This window comes from Pavona decussata, unplaced genomic scaffold, assembly GCF_977016875.1.
Source record: "Pavona decussata unplaced genomic scaffold, jaPavDecu1.1 SCAFFOLD_110, whole genome shotgun sequence".
Taxonomy (NCBI): Eukaryota; Metazoa; Cnidaria; class Anthozoa; order Scleractinia; family Agariciidae; genus Pavona; species Pavona decussata.
Window position 1 is genome coordinate 541537 of NW_028145524.1, and position 24027 is coordinate 565563.

The 24027-nt window shown below is 35.9% G+C and overlaps 1 protein-coding gene and 1 long non-coding RNA gene across 4 annotated transcripts in view; one reads left to right on the forward strand and one right to left on the reverse strand.

Moving 5' to 3' along the window:
• The window catches only part of LOC146470832 (histone demethylase UTY-like), a 40705-nt gene extending 37024 nt beyond the window's left edge, over positions 1 to 3681 (forward strand). For all 3 annotated transcript variants that reach the window (XM_085121552.1, XM_085121551.1, XM_085121550.1), the window contains one exon: positions 112 to 3681. In XM_085121552.1, the coding sequence (XP_084977678.1) occupies positions 112 to 189 (78 nt within the window). In that variant the 3' untranslated portion in view covers positions 190 to 3681. The remainder of the gene's footprint in view (positions 1 to 111) is intronic.
• A 12294-nt stretch (positions 3682 to 15975) lies between these two features.
• LOC146470834 (uncharacterized) lies at positions 15976 to 22634 on the reverse strand. Its single transcript, XR_014866955.1, has 5 exons — positions 22522 to 22634; positions 22032 to 22129; positions 20863 to 20933; positions 20325 to 20399; positions 15976 to 16221 (listed from the first exon to the last, which is right to left on the reverse strand). It is a non-coding gene; the product is annotated as an uncharacterized LOC146470834 (long non-coding RNA).
• Positions 22635 to 24027: the final 1393 nt, after the last annotated feature.

The window sequence follows — 24027 nt, forward strand, 5'->3', positions numbered from 1 at the left end:
TTATTACTAGTAATAATAAAAAAACCGCGCCCTAATATTTTGCTTTCTGAAAACCACATTTAGTGAACGAAAGCTTCCTTATAAAAGATTATTATTTTTATTGTTTCTTAGGTATCCTCTCATGTAGTGGATCCCGTGATGCCCCAGAATTCCTTGCAGCCAGTTGGCATGGTTGTTCAGGGTGTTTAATAATTGCTCGGCATAGTTTTGATACTTTTCATTTCCTTTTGTACAAAAGAGGTATATTTTGTATATTGAACAGAGCTTTAAATTTGAGCGTAAAATTTAAATTCCAAGCTGGGTGGTATTTAATTTAGTCACTGGAAATCATATTATTTCATGTTAGTTTTCTTCACTTCTGTTTTGTTTCCTTTCATTTCTTTTCTTCTCTCTTTTTTGCTCCCTTTGGTTGTGGAAAATAATGTGCACGGATTGTGTACTGTTAGGCTATATTAAATTTTTTTCTGTATGTTTCAAACGTGTTATTTGCGCTTCCAACATTCGTGAATGTAATTTTCCCCACGAAATGATTCATTCTGTTGCAGTTTTTTTATAAGTTTGATATTTGCGATCTCTGACCGAAATCCTAGAGATCTCATGTTAAGTTTTACCGCAAGTTTTTAAAACACAAGCTCCAAGTTGAATACGTGACGTCACATTTTCCTTTTCCTTTTGTGATGTCACGCAAGTTTCTTTTTCCAGTGAAATTACAAATAAGAGAACCTCAGTTTTTGTGAATTGTCTTCTTTAAGCTGGATTATTTTTGTTAATCACTGGACTTTTTGTCACATCTAATATTTTGTAAAATTTTAGTGACTTGACAAATTAATAGGTTCGTCTGTGACCTTTTAGTGCATAGCATTGAAGTGGCAGCTTAATCTGAAGTTTTGCTGAGAAAAAAAAATTAAGAAGGCAAACGTTTTTTAATTGTGAGATCAAACAATATATCCCACTTGTAAAATGTATTTTTGACGCGGCTGAAATTCTCACCGTTCGCATGAAACAAAATAATTGTAAGAATATTTTGGCAGCTGTAAGTAGCTCTACAGTGATTTCCATGCGCTATTTATCATCTTGCGTGCCCTTTAACAATCTTCTCTCTTCAGTCTCATTGTAAATAGCATTGTCGTACAGCTCAAAATTGTTCGCGAGTCTCCTTGTTCTGTAAAAAGTTAACAAATGTAAAATATAGTACAAACAGAGCTGATAAACCGTGCCAATGTGTTTATATATTTGTTAATTGACTGTCAAGACCAAATTTTATGTTAATTATTACGTTTTGTGTTTGCTGAGCTGTAGCAAGAGCCCAAACAATCGTGACTAGAATGGTACACGTGTCCTCCACGTGCTTTGCACCAGTTGTATATTTTCCCGCGCTTGGCATCGATTACATATTTTCCCGTGTTTGGGACCGGTTGCATATTTTCCCGCGCTTGGCATCGGTTGCATATTTTTCCGCACTTGGCACCAGTGACAGTTCTTGCGTCCTGTCCTGATTGGTTCATTGTGTTGTTTGCATTTGTTGTTAGTGACCAGATTACCTGGCTTTGGTCTTAGCACAGGAATTTTAATTATTGTTTTTCTGCAGCACGGTTTTTAGCGCTGTTTCGTACTTGTCATGCCTTGTTGTCATAAATAATCATTGCTTGAACTGCATTTCGTTTTCATGGCCTTGATGCCTTATTTGCTCGCATGGTATTTCTTCGAACAATCTACGGGCGCCAATTCAAATTTCGAATTTTCACCTTTTAATATTGATAAGCTAACTTGACGTTTGGACAATTTTTGCCCTCAGCAGTAAACTTGGAGTAAATTCAACCCTGTGCTATTTCTAACTTTAGGAGTTTGTTGTTTCAGTTTTCACGGTACAAAGAAGGCGTTTATTCGAGGAACGATGCTTTAGCGAGTAAATACGGTATTCAGGGTATGAGTTGAAAGGGAAACTTCATTTTACAGGACTGCTGTACCATCGTGTAAACGCTCTATAGTTTCAGTTTACCATTAGCTTGCTGATATTCTTCGATAAGGCTTTTTGAAACACCCTAAATCTGTAAATATTCGCAGTAAGCTGTTGTGTTAGGATAAACATTTACTGGTAATTGGCCTCGCTTTTCTAGCCTGCAAGAGCAAACGCCATTTGCGCCTCTTGTTTCATCCGAGCTGTAAAAGGCATCTGCTTTCGCAGGCTACATGTTTTAAACCGTTAAACGTTCTACACTTATTCTGAGAGGCGAATCGCATCGAGTCTAGCAGAGTGCAGATTTGATTCTTATTTGGAACTCGAGTTAAATTCGCTCGAAATCTGATATATAGATTTGGCCAAGTTGCTGTTTAAACGTTATAACACTGTATCTTTTCAATGCCATGTTCAAGGCAGGTTTCATCATTTTGGTCTTTAAACCTAGCATGTTATGATCGTGTGGTAGAAACGTTGACTGTTTAATCATGAGCTTACAAAGTATCTCTGTGTTAGAATGAATTAGTTTAGTTTGATTCCATTCGTATAGTGAATTAATGTTGTAATTGCCATGTTCCAGTTGTTTAAAACGGATTGCTTTATTTCGTGGGTAAGTCACTTTCCAGGGGTTAAAGTATTTCAAAACTAGATGTTAGCTCTAGCGGTTTCGGTTGAGTGTCGAAAGTAATTTGCCTTGGTTTTGATTTATTGCGTGCTGTGATTGGATCAATAGCAAAGCTGGTGCCAATTTCTCAACCAATGAAAAGCTTGGACGTATTTTCCCGCGCTTGGCGCCGGTTACACGTTTTTGCTTTGGGCTCTGATTTGTTGATTTTGTTGTTTATATCAGCTGTGATTGGCCAGAGTAATTACGCTGGTTTTAGTTTTACGACATTCAATTGAAACCACTCTATCCGCACTCTGATTGGTTTAGAGCCATTTGCTGTAATCCAATCAGCTCATTGTAAACATAGGCGGTTGTTTGGAGTGCTTATTTCAACTCGAGTTTCTGCAGTATTTCTCTCGTTCCCGTTTTCCATTCGTTATTAGACAGATTTAGAATTGCGTTTACGGCAAACGGCAGAAATTAATACGTGATCACCTTTATCCTACATTTTTCGTTAGCTGTTTACATTTTCTCAGAAAAATTGAGTAGTTTTGCGTTAGCGTCAAAGGCCAGAATTATTTTGCACTATTCTCATCTATGTTCCCATTTTTTTTTTCAAGGAAACATATAAACGCGAATCTCACGTTTGCCGTTTTCCATAAACGCTTTTCTATATCTTTATTAATTCTCAACTGGAAACCGATTTACCCACGACGTTACTGGGGTTTATTCTAGAATTTAGCTTCTGTCATCAATTGTGAAATCTAGCTGAAACAGGAACATAGCCTTGCCTGATGAAATGGGCGCGCGACGTTTAACACACTTCTGCAAATCTTACGCCCCAATGTATATTTATCTGCGGTACTCCTGCAATGTCCACTCTAAAATAAACCCTCCGGAACATTAGATAAAGCTATCCATCATCATTAGAACAATCGTAGACATGTAAAGTAGGGATAATCCAGTGTTTAAGTCGTTTTTATGAGAGACAATTTTGGCTCTATGTATGAAAATGTGACATTCTTTTCTCCAGCTGACGAATCGATTAGTTAATGCCTTACGCTGTGATATAATTCTACTCTGGTGCTAAATACAATAAAGATATTTATTTCGGTTACTTGCAGTCTTCATTACTGTGGCTTATCTTCTCGCTCGGTCATTCGAGTGTTTATACAAGTGTTTTTGACAAGAAGCTCCTGTTGAATTAAAATAAATTAAAGCAAAAAAACGAATGAATGAGCAAATAAATAGATTCAGATTTCAGATATTTTTTATTATGCACTATTTCAAGAGTTTACTAAAAAAGGAAATTACAATACATCACAAAAGTAACATAAAGACAACATTAATTACATAAATATGAAAAGTAAATGTGCGCAGTGACCAAAGGAGCGTAGGCTTTCGAGTTGGTCACTGCCACGTGCAACTAACTGGCGTATAACGTGCAACTAACTAGTAGAACAAAACATAATAGTTGTTGAATGTTCGCCGTTGAAGTGGCATTTTAATGAAATCTGAAAATTTGATACTTTACTTTAAATCCTGAAATTTAAAAGAAATAATTTTCGTCTAAATCGATGGTCTTTCAAAAAAAAATGTTTTGTCTTATCTTAAGGTTGTGTTTCCTTATGAAAGTTTTGTATTCGCTGTTGTTTTTTGTTTTGTTGTTATTGTTGTTGTTGTTGTTATTATTATTACTAAAGATTTCATTTTTGTTTTCATGAATTATTTACGTAACTTCCGGACACGGGTCTGAGCTAGTTATGTCACACTCAATCATTTTCATTACATTCAAACAGTTTATACGTATTCATAGACCTTAACTATATTTGCGTTCTGGCAGAATATTATTATTATTATTATTATTATTATTATTATTATTATTATTATTATTATTATTATTTATTTCTTTTTTATGATATAGTTTGATGGGTTTTTTTTAGGTAAAAATCAATGAATAATAATAATATTGTTGTAATTCGATGAGATTTTTTTTTCCCCTTTTCTTCAAAAAAAAATGTGCTTAAAAATAAATTTTTTTTATCGAAAAGAATTGTAAATAAGTTTTAATAGCTACTTTTAACCTGTAAATAACATTTTACTTGGAATATTTTAATAAAGAGATTATTATTATTATTATTATTATTATTATTATTATTATTATTATTATTACTATTATTATAATTATTATTATTATTATTATTATTATTATTATTATTATTATTATTGTTGTTGTTGTTATTGTCATTGTCATTGTCATTGCCATTGCCATTGTCATTGTCATTGTCATTGTCATTGTCATTATTATTATTATTATTATTATTATTATTATTATTATTATTATTATTATTACTATTATTATTATTATTATTATTATTATTTTTATTATTGTTATTATTGTTATTATACATGTAGTTCTGTTGGCAGTGATGTTGTTGAGCGTAAATAGTTTTTCGGTCAAAATGCTGTCGGGAGTTTTGAAACCGTACGCTAGTTCCAAAAACGCAAAATGCCTCAAAATACCATAAGAGTAATCACTGTCTATCCCTCTGTCCTGTACGGCAGGTACGCTCACCCCCCCCCCCCCTCCCCCCCCCAAAAAAAACATGGGGTCATTTGTGTGCTAATGAAAAAATTCGTTGATGCGACCACCTCTTTAATAAGGACCCTTCTTCACTTATCGACGGTGCCTACTTTTCTTACTGCGCATACTTTCTGCGCAACTTGAGATACTCGGGTTTCCTATGGGTTGCCCTAATAATACACGGATATTTTTGCGCGGTTTAAAACTATGCGGAGAAAGCAGAACTTAGCAAGTGCTCTTGGTATCCAAAAAGAAAATTTGGGGTAACCATGCATTTTTCAGAGATAAGAAGGCTTTATGCTGCATAAAAAAAAACGCCATAAATTGCTTTGTATTTTACTTCTTTGTAGAATAATTGTTGCTTAATTATCTCCGAAGAATACGTGGCTACCCCCAATTTTCTTTATGGATTTCAATAGCCCTTGGTAAGATCTACATTTCCCGCATAGTCAGAAAGTGCGCAAAAATAACTCTGTATTGGTAGGCACCGTCCTTAAGTGAAATATAGCGGTGCGTTTGCAACCGCAGTAAAGCTAGCTATTGCGTCCGTCTCAGTCAAGGTGGGAGCCCTGAGGTCACTTTTCTCGAAAGCCCTGATAATTTGCCAAATCCATATATATTTTTTTTTTTGCACATTGATTAGTGCCAATTTTCCGGATTGGGGAAGATGGGAGACTCCATATAGTGTGGAGAGGAGGCTATGCCCTGATGTAGTTTCTTTTTCACGCTCGTGCGACAGGGTCAGGAAATTTGGAAGTTTAGTGTTTTTAAGGTTTGTAAAATTAGACCGTGGACGAAAGGATGGCATTAAATCCAAGTATCCTAGTGGTAATCCTAATTTACACACGAACAAGTCAAAATTGACCAAAAATTTTTTTTTCAAGTATAAAACTTGCTCGGCGTTTGGAACTAACCCATAATGGTGGTTTTATACTGGGCCTTAAATTTTACCCTTACTCGATCCGCAGGTTATATTGTCCTTGTTTTCCTTCCGTTTCTGGTAGCTTCAAATTTGCATCTAAAAGAAATGAACTGAGAAATTCGAAGTCGAGGGCATTCGTGCATTTGAATTGTAGATTAATGCTAAATTATTCGTCTTTTTCTCTCACCTATTACCACGAGGAACGTTACAGCAGGACGAACAACGGTGAAGCGTAAATACGTTCTTATAGTTATTTCCCGGACAAAATATTAGCCAAGTTTATGCCATGGAATGGTCCGTCTATAACCTCATGGCTAAACATTCTGGAATTATAGCAGACTGCCGTTTGGTACACACCATAACGAAGATTGAACCGACCGACGTATGCCGCAAACATGGCGTGGCTGGACATTCGAAGACTTTGGACCTTTGCTACGCCAAAGGTATTTAACCAACATTATTGTTCGCTGTTATATATTGTTTTCTTCGACTAGCTCTCAATTTGCAATGAAGATCAAACAGAAGTGAAATAATGATCAAGCTTTGGAATTCCATCCACGGACGTAAGAGCTATAACCACCTTATGCAGCATAATTAACTGACAGCAATTAGGGAAATTAGTGATATTCATTCCAACTGTCACCACAATTTGATCATAAAGTTTGCAATTTAAATGAAAACGGTAATTGTTCAGTTCGGAGACATATTACGCCTCCATTCAAAATTAAGGTGAAAAACATTGAGTCGCCACAATAGTTAAAGTGAGCCGAGATACTTGAAGAACAAATTTTTGTTTCCAAACTAAAATCCTCATCAGTTCATTCACATCATAGTTTAACTACATGTATAGCTTAAATTAAATTTAATTATAACCATACAAAAAGCTAAAATTATAAAATAGCATTACTGTTTTCAATGTTGTGTTTGGATTTCCACAGGCAGAAACGCTGTATTTAGAAAAAAGACAATCAGAGGAATTTCTTCGATTTTATAGGTGAGTATTATTTCTTTTCTCTTCAGAACGTTATAAAATTGCCCAGGTGCGCTCATATTTCATCTGAGTGGTCACACTTTAGGATTTTAGCAGACTTTTGCAACCATCTTGTACAGCTTAATAAACAGCACCACAGAAAAGTATTGCTCAGTAATTTTCATCTGAATAGTCACACTTGATTATTTTGTCCACAGACTCAAAGGTTGCGACCATCTAGTACAGCATAATAAACAGCACCAAGAGGAAAGTACTGCTCAGTAGCTTTTATTTGAACGGTCACACTTCATTATTTTATCCACAGACTCCAAAGTTGCAGCCATCTTGTACACCATAGTAAACAGCACCTCAGGAAAGTACTGCTCAGTAGCTTTCATTTGAAGGGTCGTACTTAAGAACTTCATCCATGCACAAACTGAAAACTTGGAGCCATCTTAAGCTTTTAGAATATAGTGAACAGCATCACGGAAAAGTAAACTTCAGTAACTTACATTTCAATGCAAGGTCACACGTTAGGATTCCATCCACAGACACAAAAGTTAGAACGACCTTATACAGTATAATAAACAGTACCACAGGAACGTACTGCTCAGTAACTTTCATTTGAATTGTCACACGTTAGGATTTCATCCACAGGCTCAAAAGTTAGAACGACCTTATACAGTATAATAAACAGCATCACAGGAAACGGTACTACTCAGTTCGAATCAAGAGAACATGTAAATTGCATTGGGTTAAACGTGATTTAAAACCTAGAGCCACCTTATACAACACAATAAACAGTACCACAGCAAAGTACCGCCCTAATACCTTTCATTTGAGTTTTCATACTTGCCCGTTAAAGCTATAACTGAATGGTTTAAAAAGGATAGTGCACAATTCTAGGACCAACCATGATTTCGAGCAGGATAACAGAACTACCATAGCACGTCATAACACCACTGCATTTTATTTTTACAGGCAGATTCGACCTCACTCAGACTGGCCTAAAAAGAGGAAACCCTGACTCAGAATGAACATTTGTTGCAGGTAAGATAATTATCTTCACACATGCAAGTGTCTAGCATCTAATAAATTAGAACTTGTTTCGTGGCTATGGGATACGCTACTTTAGGATATCCCTGTTGCGTACAAACTAATCTAAGAATGTGTAAACCCCTTGGGGCACTGCCCAACACGCCTGTTACCTATCTCCCTCGTCCCAAGTGGCACATAAGGCTTTAATATAAGCTGTGTGTGTCTACTAGCTACTGTATACTGCCTACGAGCCCTGTAGCCATTTTGGATTGCAACAGGGTACAAATTAATTTTTGTCCAATTTGAATATTAATTTAACTTTACTAACCACCCTCCCCCCCCCCCCCTCCTCCGCCTTTGCTAGCTCAATGGTACAATGTTGCAACCAAACAGTTTTAGCGGCCCACCATCCTGTAGAACTATATAGTAGACGGATGAGGACAAAATTACCATCAGTTGGACAGTTCCTGACATTGACGTATTTTTCTTTCCAGATAGATGATGATGTAAAGAATGAGACCAACGCAAGTTAGGAACACAACTTCATGATGATCTATTGGAGGCAACTATAAAGGTGATTTAATTGAGAAGCTTGAATTTTTTTTAAAACGACCGACGGACGCAAAATTCGTCTAGGATGAACGTTAACATATCCAAATATTCAGTATAGTGCCTCTGGTATGTGTCTCGTAGTTAATTTTATACAAAGATAGATGACGAATCCAGGTGAACTATTAAGTTACAATTGCTATATTAGCTCTTCAGGGCAACATCAACACCTATAATGTAAATTTTATTTTCCTAATGGTATATTTCTATTTTCATTTGTTTTAGTTGGACTGTCAGAGACGTCTTGAAAGTGTCAAAAGGGAGCAGGAATGTATGAGTGGATTGGACTGCAGAATGCGAGCAGAGGACTGCTCAAGTTTCATGGGATCAAGGTTAATCGTTGACTACTCTAGCTAAATACACTTACATTAAGGGAAGAATTACATTAAATTTATCGCCGGTGTTAAAATTTTGGCCAGGTTAACCCTGTCTAGACCAGGGTGCTTTTTTGTCTTCTGGGGCCGCGGGGGGTGGGAGGGGAGGGGGGATTGCGTCCCCCAACTCCAAAATTTGGCTAGCATAAAAGTTATGACAGTGAAGGGATAGTATGTCCAGAGATGTTTCCTTTGAGGTCCACAACTTGTATTTACACGTCATATGACGTTGAAATGATGTCGTGATTGTCAAATGGCGGCCATCTTGGATCCGTCATGTTGGATTTCTGGATTCCCTAAATCTTCAGGAAAGCGCCCAAATTGAACGAAAAGTAATCAGAACTCATAAAGGAACACTAATATGGACTAAAAACATAAAAGTTACAGTTGGAAAAGTAACTTTTCTTCATTTAAGGAAGGGATTTTTCACCTTCTAAAACACAGCCTATCAAAAACTGGTTGCCATGGAAACGTCAGAGTCAAATTGTTTCCAGATAAATTTCCGAAAAAATCTTGAAGTTTCAGGTCGTTTGCTCAAATATTAAAAAGAGTTGATCTGGTTCAAAGTTATCACGGGCAGAATCTCCTCCTCCCCCCAGTCTGATAGGGTGAAAAGTTGGGCGAAAATGGTCACTTCCGGCGATAAATTTGTGTAACTCGCTACGGGCCAAAGTGCAGTTGTTCAAAAATCGACTGATGACAATCCAGGATCGCTCGCCAAAAATTCACCTTAATTAAGGCGGCTGGCACTGGTTTCCTTCACTTCGCAGTACTTATACTTTGGCAGATTAATAGAGACATTCTTTATCACTTGAGAAAACAATAATCGTATCAAAAACATGCCAAAACACTTGTGAACAAGTTATGGGGATTTTCTCCACATAACAGGTTACCATAGCGACAGTAGAACCTGTTAGAAACAGTCCTAATTTTACGTTTAAGTGGTTAAACACAAAACCGAGCTCGGTGACCCCTAATTTTTAATGGAAATTTAATCAGCATGGTTGGAGACAATTTTTTCCAAAGTTTAAAACAGTTCTACCAGAGGGGTTCAAAGCCAGCTTAAATCTTCGAAGAACCCCTGTGGTAGAACATTTTTAAACTTTGCAAACGATTGTATCTAAACATGCTGATTAAAATTCTGTAATAAAAATGGGAGTCACCTAGCTCCGTTTTGAGTTATAACCAATTAAAGGTAAAATTAGGGCTGTTTTTAACAGGCTATACTGTTGCTATGGTAATCCATTATGCGGAGAAAATGACCATGACTTGTCCTCCAATATTAATGCTTTTTTTGGCATTGTTATTGTTGAGTCAAGCCAAACCAGCAAATGAAGAAGAGTGACGAATTTAGCTTGCAAATTTAAATTTGGTGCTCATATCCTGGATTGGTGTAACCCTGCTTTGAACAACTGAGCCTAGCCATCGTTTATAAGAAGGTCTGATTGGGGATACTTAGTTTTGAGTAAGCATAGAACATTTGGCATATCCACAGAGTTGCCTAGCTTTCTCCTTATATGACAGGGTGGACTAGGTTTTTTCCCAACTGGTAGTATATTATCAAGAACAAGCAAGCTTTTGAGGAGCATGAAACAAATACAGTCAGTGGAAAGTGCAGCTCATTACCTTTCACATAACGAACTTCAGTTCACAGACTGAAACGTTAGCTCCAGTTTGAACGGCAATATAAATCATATTGCAAGATAACACTGCTTAGAAGCTTTCATTTGATTGGTACCATTTTAGGATTCCATCCACAGACACAAAACTTAGAACAACATTGTACAGCACAGGAAAGTACCGCTCAGTAGCTTTCACTTGAATGGTCGTACGTTTGAATTTCATCCACAGACTCAAAAGCTGGAACCATCATGTACAGCGTTTTGAGGAGTATCAAAGGAGACCTGTCCACTACTCATTAGCCTTGATTCTAGTGGTCGCTTGTTACAATTTGATCCACAAATTTGACAAATAGAACCACTGTTTGCAGCATAATAAATAGCACCACAGAGAATACTCAGTAGCTTTAATCCACAAAGGGGTCACACCCTTCTTACAAGAGTTAAGGGTTCCTGGTTTTAGAGGAAGTTTTGACGCGTTCTGTCAAAATTCGTGATTTCTTGAAAAATTCCTTGTTCCTAAGTTCTTCTTTACCATCTTGTGTTTATGGAATAATGTTTTAAATGCAATCAGACCTTCTTATAAGGTTTTATATATCTAATTCTGTTTATACATGTATGTGGTCGCTCTTATGCCTTTCACTTCCGCGATGATCTAATTTTTTACAAATTGGGCGAAAATGCGATTGTATTATGAGAGTAAAACGACAAGAAAACTAGAAAACAGACACAACAGCAACAATGACTGAAAAACCAACAGAGAAAAGCTATTTTGAAACGTGACAGAGCAACGTAGAAACAATCGTTACGAAGGGAAACCAAAGCATGATAACAAAACACAGAAGACTGTTGACATGTGTATACAAAACATGGCTGAGAAGAAACGAGATATAATTATAGAGAAACAAGGGAAAACATGACAACAACGCGACAAAGTAACTGAGAAAAAAGGGAAAAAGGCAGAAAGATCCAGAGACTTTCCATGCAGAGAAAACTACTAAATGCAAAACTATTGAAAAGGAAAATCAGTATTAACACAAAACAAGAGGGAGACTATAGAGTAACAAGAAGATTGTACCAGACAAAGGATCAGAAAAAAATGAAGATACTGAAAAGGGTCACAAATGAAAAAATACAAGAAACATGGCAAAGAAAAATTTACACAAAACTGGAACTAAAAATGGCAGAAAATGACAGATGGATTATGGAGAAAATTAGTTAGAAACAAAAGTATAGCATCACAGAGAATTGAAAAATTGACGAGAAATAGTGAACATAATAAGGTGAAAGATCGTACAATAATAGAGATGTACAACAAAACGTACAGGAAGACAGAGAAATTCAATGGAAAGACATGGATGCAAAACTACAACAAGGAAGTGCGAGCCATAGGGAAACAGGAACAAAATTATGATAGCAAAAAAAAAAAAAAAATTGGGGGGGAATCATTAGTTATGACACGAAAATAATAACAAAGAACGAGATATTTAGCTAGGGTGAAAAAGAGCAGAACAAAACAGAAAATTAAGAGAAAAACGAAACGCAAATAAAGAGCCAAACATGAAAAACCAACAACAACAACGACAACTACAAACAAACAAACTAAAGTAGACAAAACAGAAAAAAGGAAGAAATGTCTAAGGAGAAACAAAAAAAAATTATAAAAAAGAAACTGAGAAACAAAATCATCTTTATTATAACCCTTAGAGAAAAACAGACACGAGAGAAAATGAAAGAAGGAAAACATTTTAGGAAAACAGAGGAAAGTTTATAGGAGATTAAAAACAAATCATGACAGGAAAACCAGAACAAAACTAAAGAAAAGCGTAGGCAAACCTCATTACATATAAAAAGAAGGAAAAACTGTGAAGAAACAAGGCAAAAACATGGAAAGAAACTAACAAAAAATATGGCAAACAGCAAAGAGGAAAGCTGTAGCCAGAAAGAAAAAGTTGGGAAAACCTGATTCAGAAAAGGACAGCAAATTAAACTATGGATCGGAGAGGAGAAGCAATTTTATAAATTCACACATTTTATAACAGCAACGTTACAATTACAAAGGAAAAATGAAGAAACTGGTATTGCAAAAAAAAGATCAAACTGTAGAGAAAAAAGGACAAAACTGTGGAAATGGACCGAAAAATGATCGATATAAATAACTGCTTACAGAATGTTCATGGCAAATTCACTCAGAACTACAGGGAAACTAACAAAATAAGTATATTCAAAAGAGGAAAGACTGTAGAAAAACAAGAGCAGAACTTTGACTGAGAAAGAGGAACAAACTGATGGTAAAATAACGTAAATATACTGACACAAACGACAGCACAATAATACAGGATAACTAAAGTGGCACATAAGATAAGACAAAGGCGTATTAAGTAATTTGTTAGAGCAGAAACGACTTTTCGGCATCTTCCCGGATTAATGCAGAACAGTATACATTCTTTCAAGGTGTTTTATATAATGAGCTGTGATGCCTAACGGACATCGCGTTCAGACGAAATCTTTATCGTTGGGGTGAAAGGCATTAGGGTATGTAAGTAACGGGCCCGGTTTGTTGGATAACAGGTTTACCAGCCTCTATTTCCTCTCGTGCTTTTAAATGGCTGCATCGGTTATGAAATTAACAGTTTTCTAAAGGCGATACTATGGCTTTGAAACAGTTGAAAATGCTGAAAACATCGTTTTTGAAAATTTAAAATTGTGAAACTGCTCTCGCAATCTTCGAATCAACAAAGCAAACGCAGATCAACAAGGTTCAAGGTTCGTGTTTATATTTTAAAGGTTTTTGTTTTATTTCAATAAAAAAGAAGTCAAATTAGACTTTGCCAAGTTATTAACCGACTCCGCCATTTAAAAGCATAGTTGACCACACAAAGAGGATGGTAATCCTGTGCTAGAAAGACGGTTAACGCTGATCCAGGTTAGACCTTTTACTCTGTACAATCCGCCATTATTTTGATAATGAAGTGAAAACTGCGTGAAATTAAAAACAATAAATAAGCAAAATCGGTCGACAAAAATCCTTTTTAAACTTTGATCTGAAAATTTATCAGTTGACAAGCGAAATCCGTCGACAAAAATTCTTTGTAAAATTTGATCTGAAAATTTATCAATTGACAACTAAAAGTTTTAAAATCCAGGTAGAAAATTCTGCTTCTAAATTCTGAGTGATTGAGATCAGCCAGAAAGCGTGTTATCGAGATTCATATTTTCATATTTTCATTCATACAAAGAAAAGTACAAGGGTTATTATTCACCGTTTGAAACCTGCTTAATTTGTCACCTCTCGGCAGAATAATCTTCTACCTGGTATCTGAAGTTTTAAAATTCGGCGTTTTGTAAAATTACAACGTTTACAGAAATAATCTGCCATCAAATTTCGATTTTTTTTTTAATGGAAACATTTTCTTTTGTGTCCAAAATATCGGATTGTACAGCAAGGAGGTCTAATGAAATTCGAATAAATAAGTAAGGTTTACATTTATTTGTAAGCAAAGTCCAAACCTGTTAGACAAAATTTGAATTTAAAGCTGGCGTTAACCTTGGACAAGCTTCATTTTACTTTAAGTAAACCGGGCCCTGAAACATGTAGTTTTACTCCAGAAAGCGTATTTTTCTTGGTTTAAAATGATTTCAGTTTTCAATTTAGAAAAGTTTGGATTCTATGTGAAAGAAAGAGCTTCTTGCTCAAAGGTATTAAAGTCAAATTCTAAGTATTTAAAATTTGTTGGTACTTCTTTCAGTCAAGAAACTTTAATAAGTCTTTGTTTTTGAAATGAGTTTAAAAAAAGTAAAAGAAAAACGCGCTTTTAAAGGGGGCTTGAAAACTAGTATTTTGTAGACTATTTCTTTCACATTTTTGTCTATGTTTGATTGCCTTTACAAAGAAAAAAAGTGCTGTGCTTTTGATGGGGGTATTCTAGTACTGAGTCAAAAAAATTCTAAGTCTTTTGGCGGGAAAAATCCGTGCAGGTTTAGGCCGGATTTCGCCCTTCAAAAGTCAAGATATTTTTTGATTTTGTGCTAGACCCGTGTTAAAAGCGCAGGACTTTTTTTCTTCTCGGCAACCTCTCCTAGGCAAAATAAAGTAAAAGAGATAGCCTACAAAATGACTAGTTACCAGGCCCCTTTTAAAAGCGCGAGTTTTTTTTACTATTGTAATGAAAACAAGACAAATAAAGAAGAACAATGATATAATTAAGTTTTAAATTCTTTATTGACTGATATAAATTACAAGCTATTGTTAACTACTTAAGTAGTGATAATGATAGTAAATAAACTATTTTTGTTGACAATATTGTGAAACGAATTACTGAAGTCAAAAGCGAAAAATTATAACTAAGTTTGTTCAAGAAAAATATTAACTACAGCTAAGTATTTTTTTGAGAATGAAAACTTCAGCAATAGATAAACGATCTGAATTCAAACTGAGATTTTGTGTGGCAAACCGAAGCAGTCGATCAGTTGTTTTCAAGAGTAGAAACATGGTGTGAATTGCGTTTGTGTGGAAATCAAATGTAAACATTTTAAGTTTTAAATTGAACGGACTGACATAAGAATTTTCTTTTTGGTAAAATGTTTAGCCAAATGTGTACAAAGACTTTGATTTCCACACAAACGCTACATTCGAGCCATGTTTGAACTCTTTGAAAATGACTGACTAGAAAAAGGTCTACGAATTGCGGAAACCGAAAATGACAAGTGCACGATACAAGCTCACATTTTTCTGCTGAAAATATTTTGGTGCGCCTTCAAAACTATACTTTTTGTTATGTGAAGTATTTAAACTGTCAAGAACGTTTAGATTCGAAAAATTCATAGGATTTCAAGGAACTGAATTTCAATCGTGTTCTAGATATTTTCCATTTGAAATAATTTATCGTTAGTTCCATGTTTTCGAGTAAAATTTTGCTTCTTGGACTTAAAAGAAATCATAAAGAGAGGATTTCAGATAGAGAATAATTTTTCCCCCAAATTAAAGACGTTTGAAAGAAACAATGAATCCTCTGCTGTATTAGTGTGAGATTCTGTATCGTGCACTTATGAGAGATCCCGAATACCTATCGTTCGAGTACTGAACAGACATTATAAACAAGAAGTTCCAATCGAAAAGTGATGGCACTTTTTAAAACTTATTACTCCGCCTAAAATTTAACCATGTTCAAACGTGTCTCCGTCCATTTTCTAAGCGATCAAAATTTGTTGGCAGTCAGGCAATTAAAATCTAAAATACCAGGCGGCGTTTTTAGTGGAAATTTAGTTAAAAACAAATTCAGTTTGTTTGTTGAATTTTGTTATTAAAACTTAACGTCCATTTCGCAGCTTGAGGTTTTTTCCTTGTATTTTTCGACTGGAACTTCATGTTTAGCACCGATCGAGTTCAATCCTGAATTAAATTTTCTACCTTAACCGCGTCCAGAAAATTCCGATGTTCATTTTCTCTTCTGCTCCATTGTAACCTTGAGTTCCTGCCATACTAGCTAGCGCTTTCTTCTTGCTCCTTGCCTTGTGTTTGACCCAACTTGAGATTTACAACTAAAAAACAATAAAATGTACATTAATACAGTGTTTTCACATTACGTCACGACGGCCATGTTGGTGTCCCAAAACAAATAAATGTCGGCCATGTTGGTGTCCCAAACTAAACCTCTGGGAATTTAACTCTATTTTTATGCAAATACTTTCTTTTGTTTCAGTAAACCAATATGGCCGGTAGTCACGTGAATGAAAACGCTCTATTATAGAGTGTTTTCATTCACGTGACTATCGGCCATATTGGTTTACTGAAACAAAAGAAAGTGTTTACATAAAAATAGAGTTCAATTCCCAGAGGTTTAGTTTGGGACACCAACATGGCCGCCATTTCTTTGTTTTGGGACACCAACATGGCCGCCGTGACGTCATGTGAAAACAGTCTATACACAAGTTGCAACATAAACTGCCTTCTTACATTTTCTTTGATATCAATAGAGAAATTTAATGGCAAATCAAGACTACGGTCGATTTATCAATAACACGATTTTCGCTTAATGTTTGCAAACGCAACTTTACGCACATTAACCCTATTTTGTATACAGTTGTGTGATTGTTCCTTTTACCAAATGTTTCAGAAAGACAAAAACCATGTAATAAAAGGGTATGAAAGCTTGATTTATTTGTTTTGCACACTGTGAAAGTCATCAGCTACAAGAATTTTACCAAAAATTTAAACAATCAATCTTTTTTCAAAGAAATTGTCATAAACCCAATCAATTTTGTTTGAATAAAATCATAAACGAAACAGCGATTCTTGAGCTCTGTGAAAATAATTCGCAAAAACAACCCTCGCAAAACTCGATAAATTTTTTGCCAACTGTTGTTGTTTTTGAAATTGCTTGTTATTTTGCAGAATTTGCACGCATTTCACACTGCACGGACTAATTAATAATACATGACTGATTAACGACAGTAGATTCATTGAAAACAATAGGACCCACAACCTATTTCTAGCGAATTTTGACCTTCCTTTTTTCATGCAAAACCTTGGTGGTCTTGTGGTTAAGCAACGCCTCAATCGAGAGAACGACGGCCTTATCTCTGCCGTCGTTAAGTTGCTTCGAGGTGCTTGGAGTTCAAGCCCCGGTGTAGCCGGCCAATGTTACTTTTTTTTCTCAAATCAATCGTTTTATTTTTCTAAAAAAAATTTTTTTTAGTTTATTTTCTTTATTTTTCGTTTTTTTAAGTGATTTATTTTTGTGCTTTTTGGGCATATTTGTGATAAAATGTTAATCCTGATGAAGATGCTTTTAATTCAAAATCCCAACATTAAGATTTTCAGGCATTTGCAAGAGTCCAAACGCAGTAAAATTAATCGATTTTTCTCGGTAGAGAGAGAATTAGGCTCGGCTGAAACTTATGCATGTTTTGTGAGATATATTATTTAAGACACATAAAACAGGCACTAGACGAACAAAACCAACTGCAAGCACTGAATTGGCGTGAAGATCTTTGGCCGAATTTCAATTTCGTTATCATAAAATGTCGAACCTTCTTCATGCTACGAACACCGATAAATTGAACCGGCCGGTTACGTCAGGTGCTTTGAATGCACATCCAAGTTTTACGATACTACTGGTGGTCGTCTCAATTAAAAGCTGTTCTCGACTAAAATTAAACTGAAAAAAAAATTCAATCAAATCAATTAAGAAATCTATGGTCTTCGCTAATTATAAGAAATTTCGTCCTCATCAGTTCATTGCACTATTTCGCAGCGTGATCGCACTACAGTGACCTATAGTATAAATTGTACGACGAAATTCCAAACAAGTATCTCATTCAGCTATCCAAAACAAAGTTCAACTGGCCTGAGCGTAAAAAAAAACTGATCAAAAGTTCAATATAGAAACAGTTTGGTCATATTTGTATGAAAAAGGTCAGAAATGTTTATCGTTTACGAGAACAACTTAACGTTATTCATCGCTGTGGGAGAACCAGTGTTGCTGAAAATTTTTTAGAAACTTCTGCCTGTTAAAACTCTATTATTCCTATTATTCTTATTGTTAAAAGAAACCATTATTTTGTTGCCAATTATTTTTGCTTTGGTGCACCTTTCCTCGCTTTCATAGTGAGGTTCCCAGAAACTCGGAAATGGCCTAATTACCCATAATATTCTGACAGACAGTGGTTTTAAAATCTTTTATCGTCACTGAAATGGAGGTCATTACATTTGCATTTTCAAAAATCTTAGCCTATTAATCCAGTTATTCTTTGTCAAAAAAATTCCTCCAAAATTATTCCAGGAAAATTTCTGAAAGTCGAAGCTTTCTCAGACGCATTATTTGTAAAGATAAAATTATCAAAAATATCTGACGCGAAATAATCATGCTTCCTTTGTCTTCTAGTAACCCTATTCAGCCAGAGGGGGTGGGGGGTTGACAAATTGTCTGGGCTGAATTAAAATATACATAACTTCTTAAATATAAAAAAAAAACCGACCACCGAACGTTTCCACTTTTTCCAAACTTTATATTTTATCTGGCATCAATTTGATAATAATTGATTCGTCAAGTGGCTTGATTTTTCCAAGATTTTGACAGCCTGTTTTTTTTTCCAAATTTGACGTTGTTGTACCATTGATTCATTTTTTATTGATTTTCGTAAATTCTGAACCAATTTGGTTTTCTGTCTTGGAGATATCGAGAAATCCAAGTTGGCGGATCCAACATGGCGCCTATGACGAACAAATGATTTGGCTCATAGGATTTGACGTCATCGGTCCACAGAGTAAACAAGTTAATTTGGTCACCGTGAAGAAGGAAACAGATCAGGCCATATTATACACCCCCAAATCTTATTGCCCGGAAGGGGGGATATTCCTCCCCAACCCTTCCTCCCCCACTGGCTTAGGCTAAAAAGGGTCACCGACAACCCGCACCTTCCAGAAAAAAAATGAAATACTATTAAATGGCAAAAAAGGGCTTGTATGTAAATCATTTTGTTTGACTTTGTTTGTAACCTATCTCCTCCATTTTTTATTTCAAGATTATGTTTCTTGTAAGATTTTCATAAAATTTGCTTTATGTAACAAAAAAAAAATCAACGCCATTTGTTTCCTTGGTGTTGTTGTTGTTTTGGTTGCTATGGTAACCGATTTTACTAATTAAGTCTAAGATTAAGACTATGATCACGTGTCTATGATCCGAATTGTAACGTGATGAAAACTTGAACCTTGTTCTCACAAATGATGATTTACAATTTGACGCACAAGACTAAGACTGCTGAATTGCTCCAGGCCAAATGAAGGTGGAAAACAAAATAATGGTTCAAAAACTACATTTGCACTTTTGATTTTTGCTTTTATTTTATTTTTTTGTTTTTTAAGTTCATTACGAATCAAACTCTTGAAAAGACTTTTACTTCAATCCAAAACTTTATGTGGTACCAGACTACAAAATGCCCAGAAACCAGGATGAGAACAGCACCTACTGTCTGAGGTGACCCAGGTTGTATTGAATTCCTCAATGTCTTAATCCAAAAAACACGTAATAAAATCACCGATAAAATCGAACGACGTTTCGGAGTCATCATGATACCACTTTTTAAATCCAGGTTGTTACTTGCACTAATTTTGGTAGCAAATAAACTACCTGACGTCATTAATCGCTGCTACGAAACGATGAGATTTAAAAACTAAGGGCGCTCTTTTGGTGCGTCCACTGAGCGACCAGTTACAGCAGAAACAGATTCATGGAATCGCTTTAGTTTAGTTTAGGCCAAAATATTGGATAACGACCAGTTTGGATGAAGACCACGGCGTTTTTGCTTCACCGATAAAACGGCGCTTTTATCATCATCATCATCATCATCATCATTATCATCATCATTATCAGAAATTGGCGCAAATTCTGAGCCAAAAATATAAATTGAGCAAATTTCAAATTTATGCGGTTGTAAAACGAGGTTCGGAAGAGATTCACTGCCTGGCAATTTTCCAAAATTAGCGGCCGACATTACTCAGACTTTACCACTTATCCCTGATGATTCGTTTTTTTCATTAATCGATTCAAGTATAATTGGGATCAAATCGGTTGAGCAAAATCAAATTCAGTGCAGTCCACCATTTCAAAAACTGACTTATTTTAGCTTATTTTGGTTCTTACCTTGTTTGTGGTGTTTCCTCTTTATCCAATGATTCCAGCTTGTCCTCTTCCCAATTCAGTCTCTCGGTTAACGTCCTGAAAATACAAATCATCAAATGAACATCAAATTAATCATTAACGTGTGCTTTCCTGTTACAACTTCAAAATGCCAGTTTAACTGTTGTTTTTTTGGCAATGGACGTCTTCAAAAATGACCTTATATCCTATTAGGCTTTCTACCTTTTCTTTTCAATGTTAAAGAGGAAATTGCATGATCACATAAAGCAGAGTTTATGATTATGTATATTTTTTTTATCATCTCTGAACTGACTTTAGAATAGAAGCTAAGCGTCTATTTGATTTTCCAGCGGTAATCTCAACTGTCACTCGGTCACCAACACCTCGATCGCGCCCAGTCCACGAGGCTCTCTGCTAAGTGCCAGTAGCCTCCTCCCCAGCCCTACCCCCCTCCAACATGCAACCTTTGCACTGAGTGACCGATTTTAAATCGCAAGTATTAGTTAAAGACACTTTACATAAACTATTATAAAGGTCCTACCTTTGTAGAGTTTTCCACATGTTTAGTGATTGCCTCTTCTTCTCTTAGTTTGATAAAGTGGACATGTTTCCCTGAAAATTGAAATGATAGATTTTGAGCACAATACAAGTAACAATCAGGATTCTAATAGGGGAGAGGAAGGAGGGGGGGGGGGGGGTAAGTCTTTGGAGCCTTGGAGTCCCAATTAGGGTTTTGCCATGGAACTCGGGGAGCTAATCGAGCGTGAAACCCAAACTTAAAGATGCTGATTCTGCAGGCTACATGCAGCCCTAGATTAAAGCCATCGAGCCCTTGAGCTCTGATTTTTCTGTCTTGGAAATCTAAATCTCTACATTTTTTCGGGCCCCAAACCCCTTTGGGACTCTGACATTTCACCAAGACGTTTCTGCGAAAAGGCGGTAAATAAAGTAAAATAATTAGCCGTTTAACTTGTCTCATGCTAAGTTTGATCAGATAGGAATTAAAATTGTAGAAATCGTAAATCTCCATTTTTTATCAACAAAGAATTTGCAATTTGCGAAATGTCCTATTGAAGGGTAGAGTTGGGCTGTAGGGGGGGGGGAATGGGAGAAAAGGTAGAATTTTATGAAATCAAAAAATTAATAAATAAATAAATAAATAAATAAATAAATAAATAAAAGAAACAAGAAGTCCTCTGGACTTTAAATCTGATCTACTATGCACTAAAGGGTTTCCCTTACACCGCCCTCTTTCTACCCCTTTATACACGTTTTCAGGTAATCAAAGTTTCAATTTAAGTCATCCACTATGGTTGTTAATAAAATTAATGTGTATTTTGCATAGCCCGACCGGGGAGAAGGAACAGGGGCTATACTTTAGAATTGTAGGAAGTAAAAGAAACAAGAAGTCAGCCTGGCCTTTTTGACTACCTCCTATAGGTTACTGTTAACCCCCCCACCTCCCCTCTTAAAACTAAATTTGAAATCATTTTCAAACTTAATTTGTAGTAAACTTGACAAGAATGAATAAAAATACTTGGTTGCTTAAACTAAACTAGAGAGTAATTACCAGTTATCAAAGTTCCTCAGACAGAAAGTAAACATTTTTTTTAGATATCAGCAAAGCTTACACCCAAAAAGATAAAGACAAATCTTTATCACACAGTCCACGCCAAAGTAAATTATTGAACAGGTTGAGTTCAAGATTACCTTTGTCGCAGTGTTTCTTTCTTGTCCAGTAATATCAGCTTGTTCTCTTGGATTCTTTTCTCTTATTTCCCCTTTCAATTCCCTTCTGATTATCGCTCCTGAAAATATAAATGATCATTTTGATTATTCTGCAGCAAATGCTTTATCTTCATGAGTGATCTCAATAAAAGAAGGCCCAACTAAAGAGATCGTATGCAAAATTTGCGCCCGTCAATGGCTTCAAAAATTAGCATTGTTAACCTACAATTATGACTAGGCAGAACAGCCTCAACATTCTATTAAATGCTGAAATAACAAGAATACACAAAAGTCATATTACAGTTTAAGATAGCTGTGTATTTTTAGAGCAAAAGTGAGGATAAAATATCTGTTTTATAAACAAGTTTCCAGGTAACCTGCTTCGAGCGAACAGCAAGCCAGCGCACGTGTTTTTAAAGTTAGCTGAAAAAGTACAAACTTAAGCCAGTAATGTTTTCAAAGTAGGGCTTACCTTCTACGTTTGTAAAAACGTGTTTCCTTCGTTAATACCCTACAAATTTCACCATATTTGACTTTTAATTTCACGACGACAGCTCAACCGATGTTTCGAAGAGATGACTCAGAAATCCGCGAAGATACTTGCGAAATTAGTCATGAATATGAATTAGTAACTGAAGCCAATCACTGCTAATTAAGCAAAATATCTCACGCGCTCTTGTTTGCACGTGCAAAGAGAAAGATACTGCACGTCCTAGGTAGGTTCCCAAGCAAAATGAGCTTAGATTGTTTCTGAGCGAAAAGGTTGCCGTCATTTCCGAATTAAAAAAAGGAAATAAATTTTTCAAGGACAGGTAGAAAAACCCATCTATACTACTCATATATACTTTTCCGCTTTAGTTAGGTCAACGATTGAATGCCACCAAAAGCGCGACTTTAGAAAAATTGGTTCATCAAGAAAACTACAGAAAATAAGCTCTAAAACCTTAATTTAGCTGACTAAACCGCCAAACAAGCGAGCGCTGTGTGCTTGATTCGCAGTTTAATTTGCAATCATGAAATTTTAGTCCTCGTCCCCGCTACTTCGTATAAGTTTGAAAACTCATCTTGTTTTCTCCGGATTAGTGTGATCAATGTACTATTCACCCTGGAGAGCGCTTTCAAAAAGGTCCGTCGTCCGGCGGTCAAAAACGAGTTTTAGTGTGACTGAAAGGCCAAACTGGAGAAAAAAGATGCGTTTTTTTTTTCAAATTTATGGGATTTAGTGTAGACAAAGCCCCGAGTGGTGCAAAGGATTTGTCAAACCGAACTGCGGTTAAGATAAACAGGGATGAACATACTAAGAAGAGCTTGTCGTCCACTTGATATTCACTTCAACTTTGTTCCAGAGACAATCAAAACAAGGAACCTTAAACAACTTCTTTTGAGCAAATCAGTTCAAATCATTTTAGGTTTTGAAGCTATGTATGTGACACTATTTCCATCCGTCCCAACAGCGCCTGAATCAGTAAGCTACCGACATAAAATATAATTTTCTTATTAAGGAAACCGTTCTTTCAAAAAAAGTCACTTTATTAACTTTTATCGATACCGTACCAACCATCGTGTGGAATTCTTTATTTTAATAAAACAATTACACGTATTCATGTAAAAACGTTGGTGCTTCGCAACCTCGTTCCCAGGGTCTCTCTTCTTCCCGCCCCAGCGAGAGAAAGAGAGACCCTGGTTGGAGCTGGTCACGTGGCACCCAAAATCTGGGTGCTTGACACAATTTGTCGTTAGGGAGGGGTAGTAGAGTATACAGTTGTCGCTTTCTCAGAAGGACGAAGAAGCCAGCTACGAACTTTACGACAGCAAGCGGTTTTACAACCAAGCATTTCGACATCACACGCTCACTTGAGACCTGGAAGAGGTTCACGTTTCTTCCACTCAGGTAGAGTGTTGTTAATCCAAAAGAATTATTTTAAAAACAGTCGTAACGTTTCGGGACGCCAGAGGGAAACCGACAGACGATGGGGGA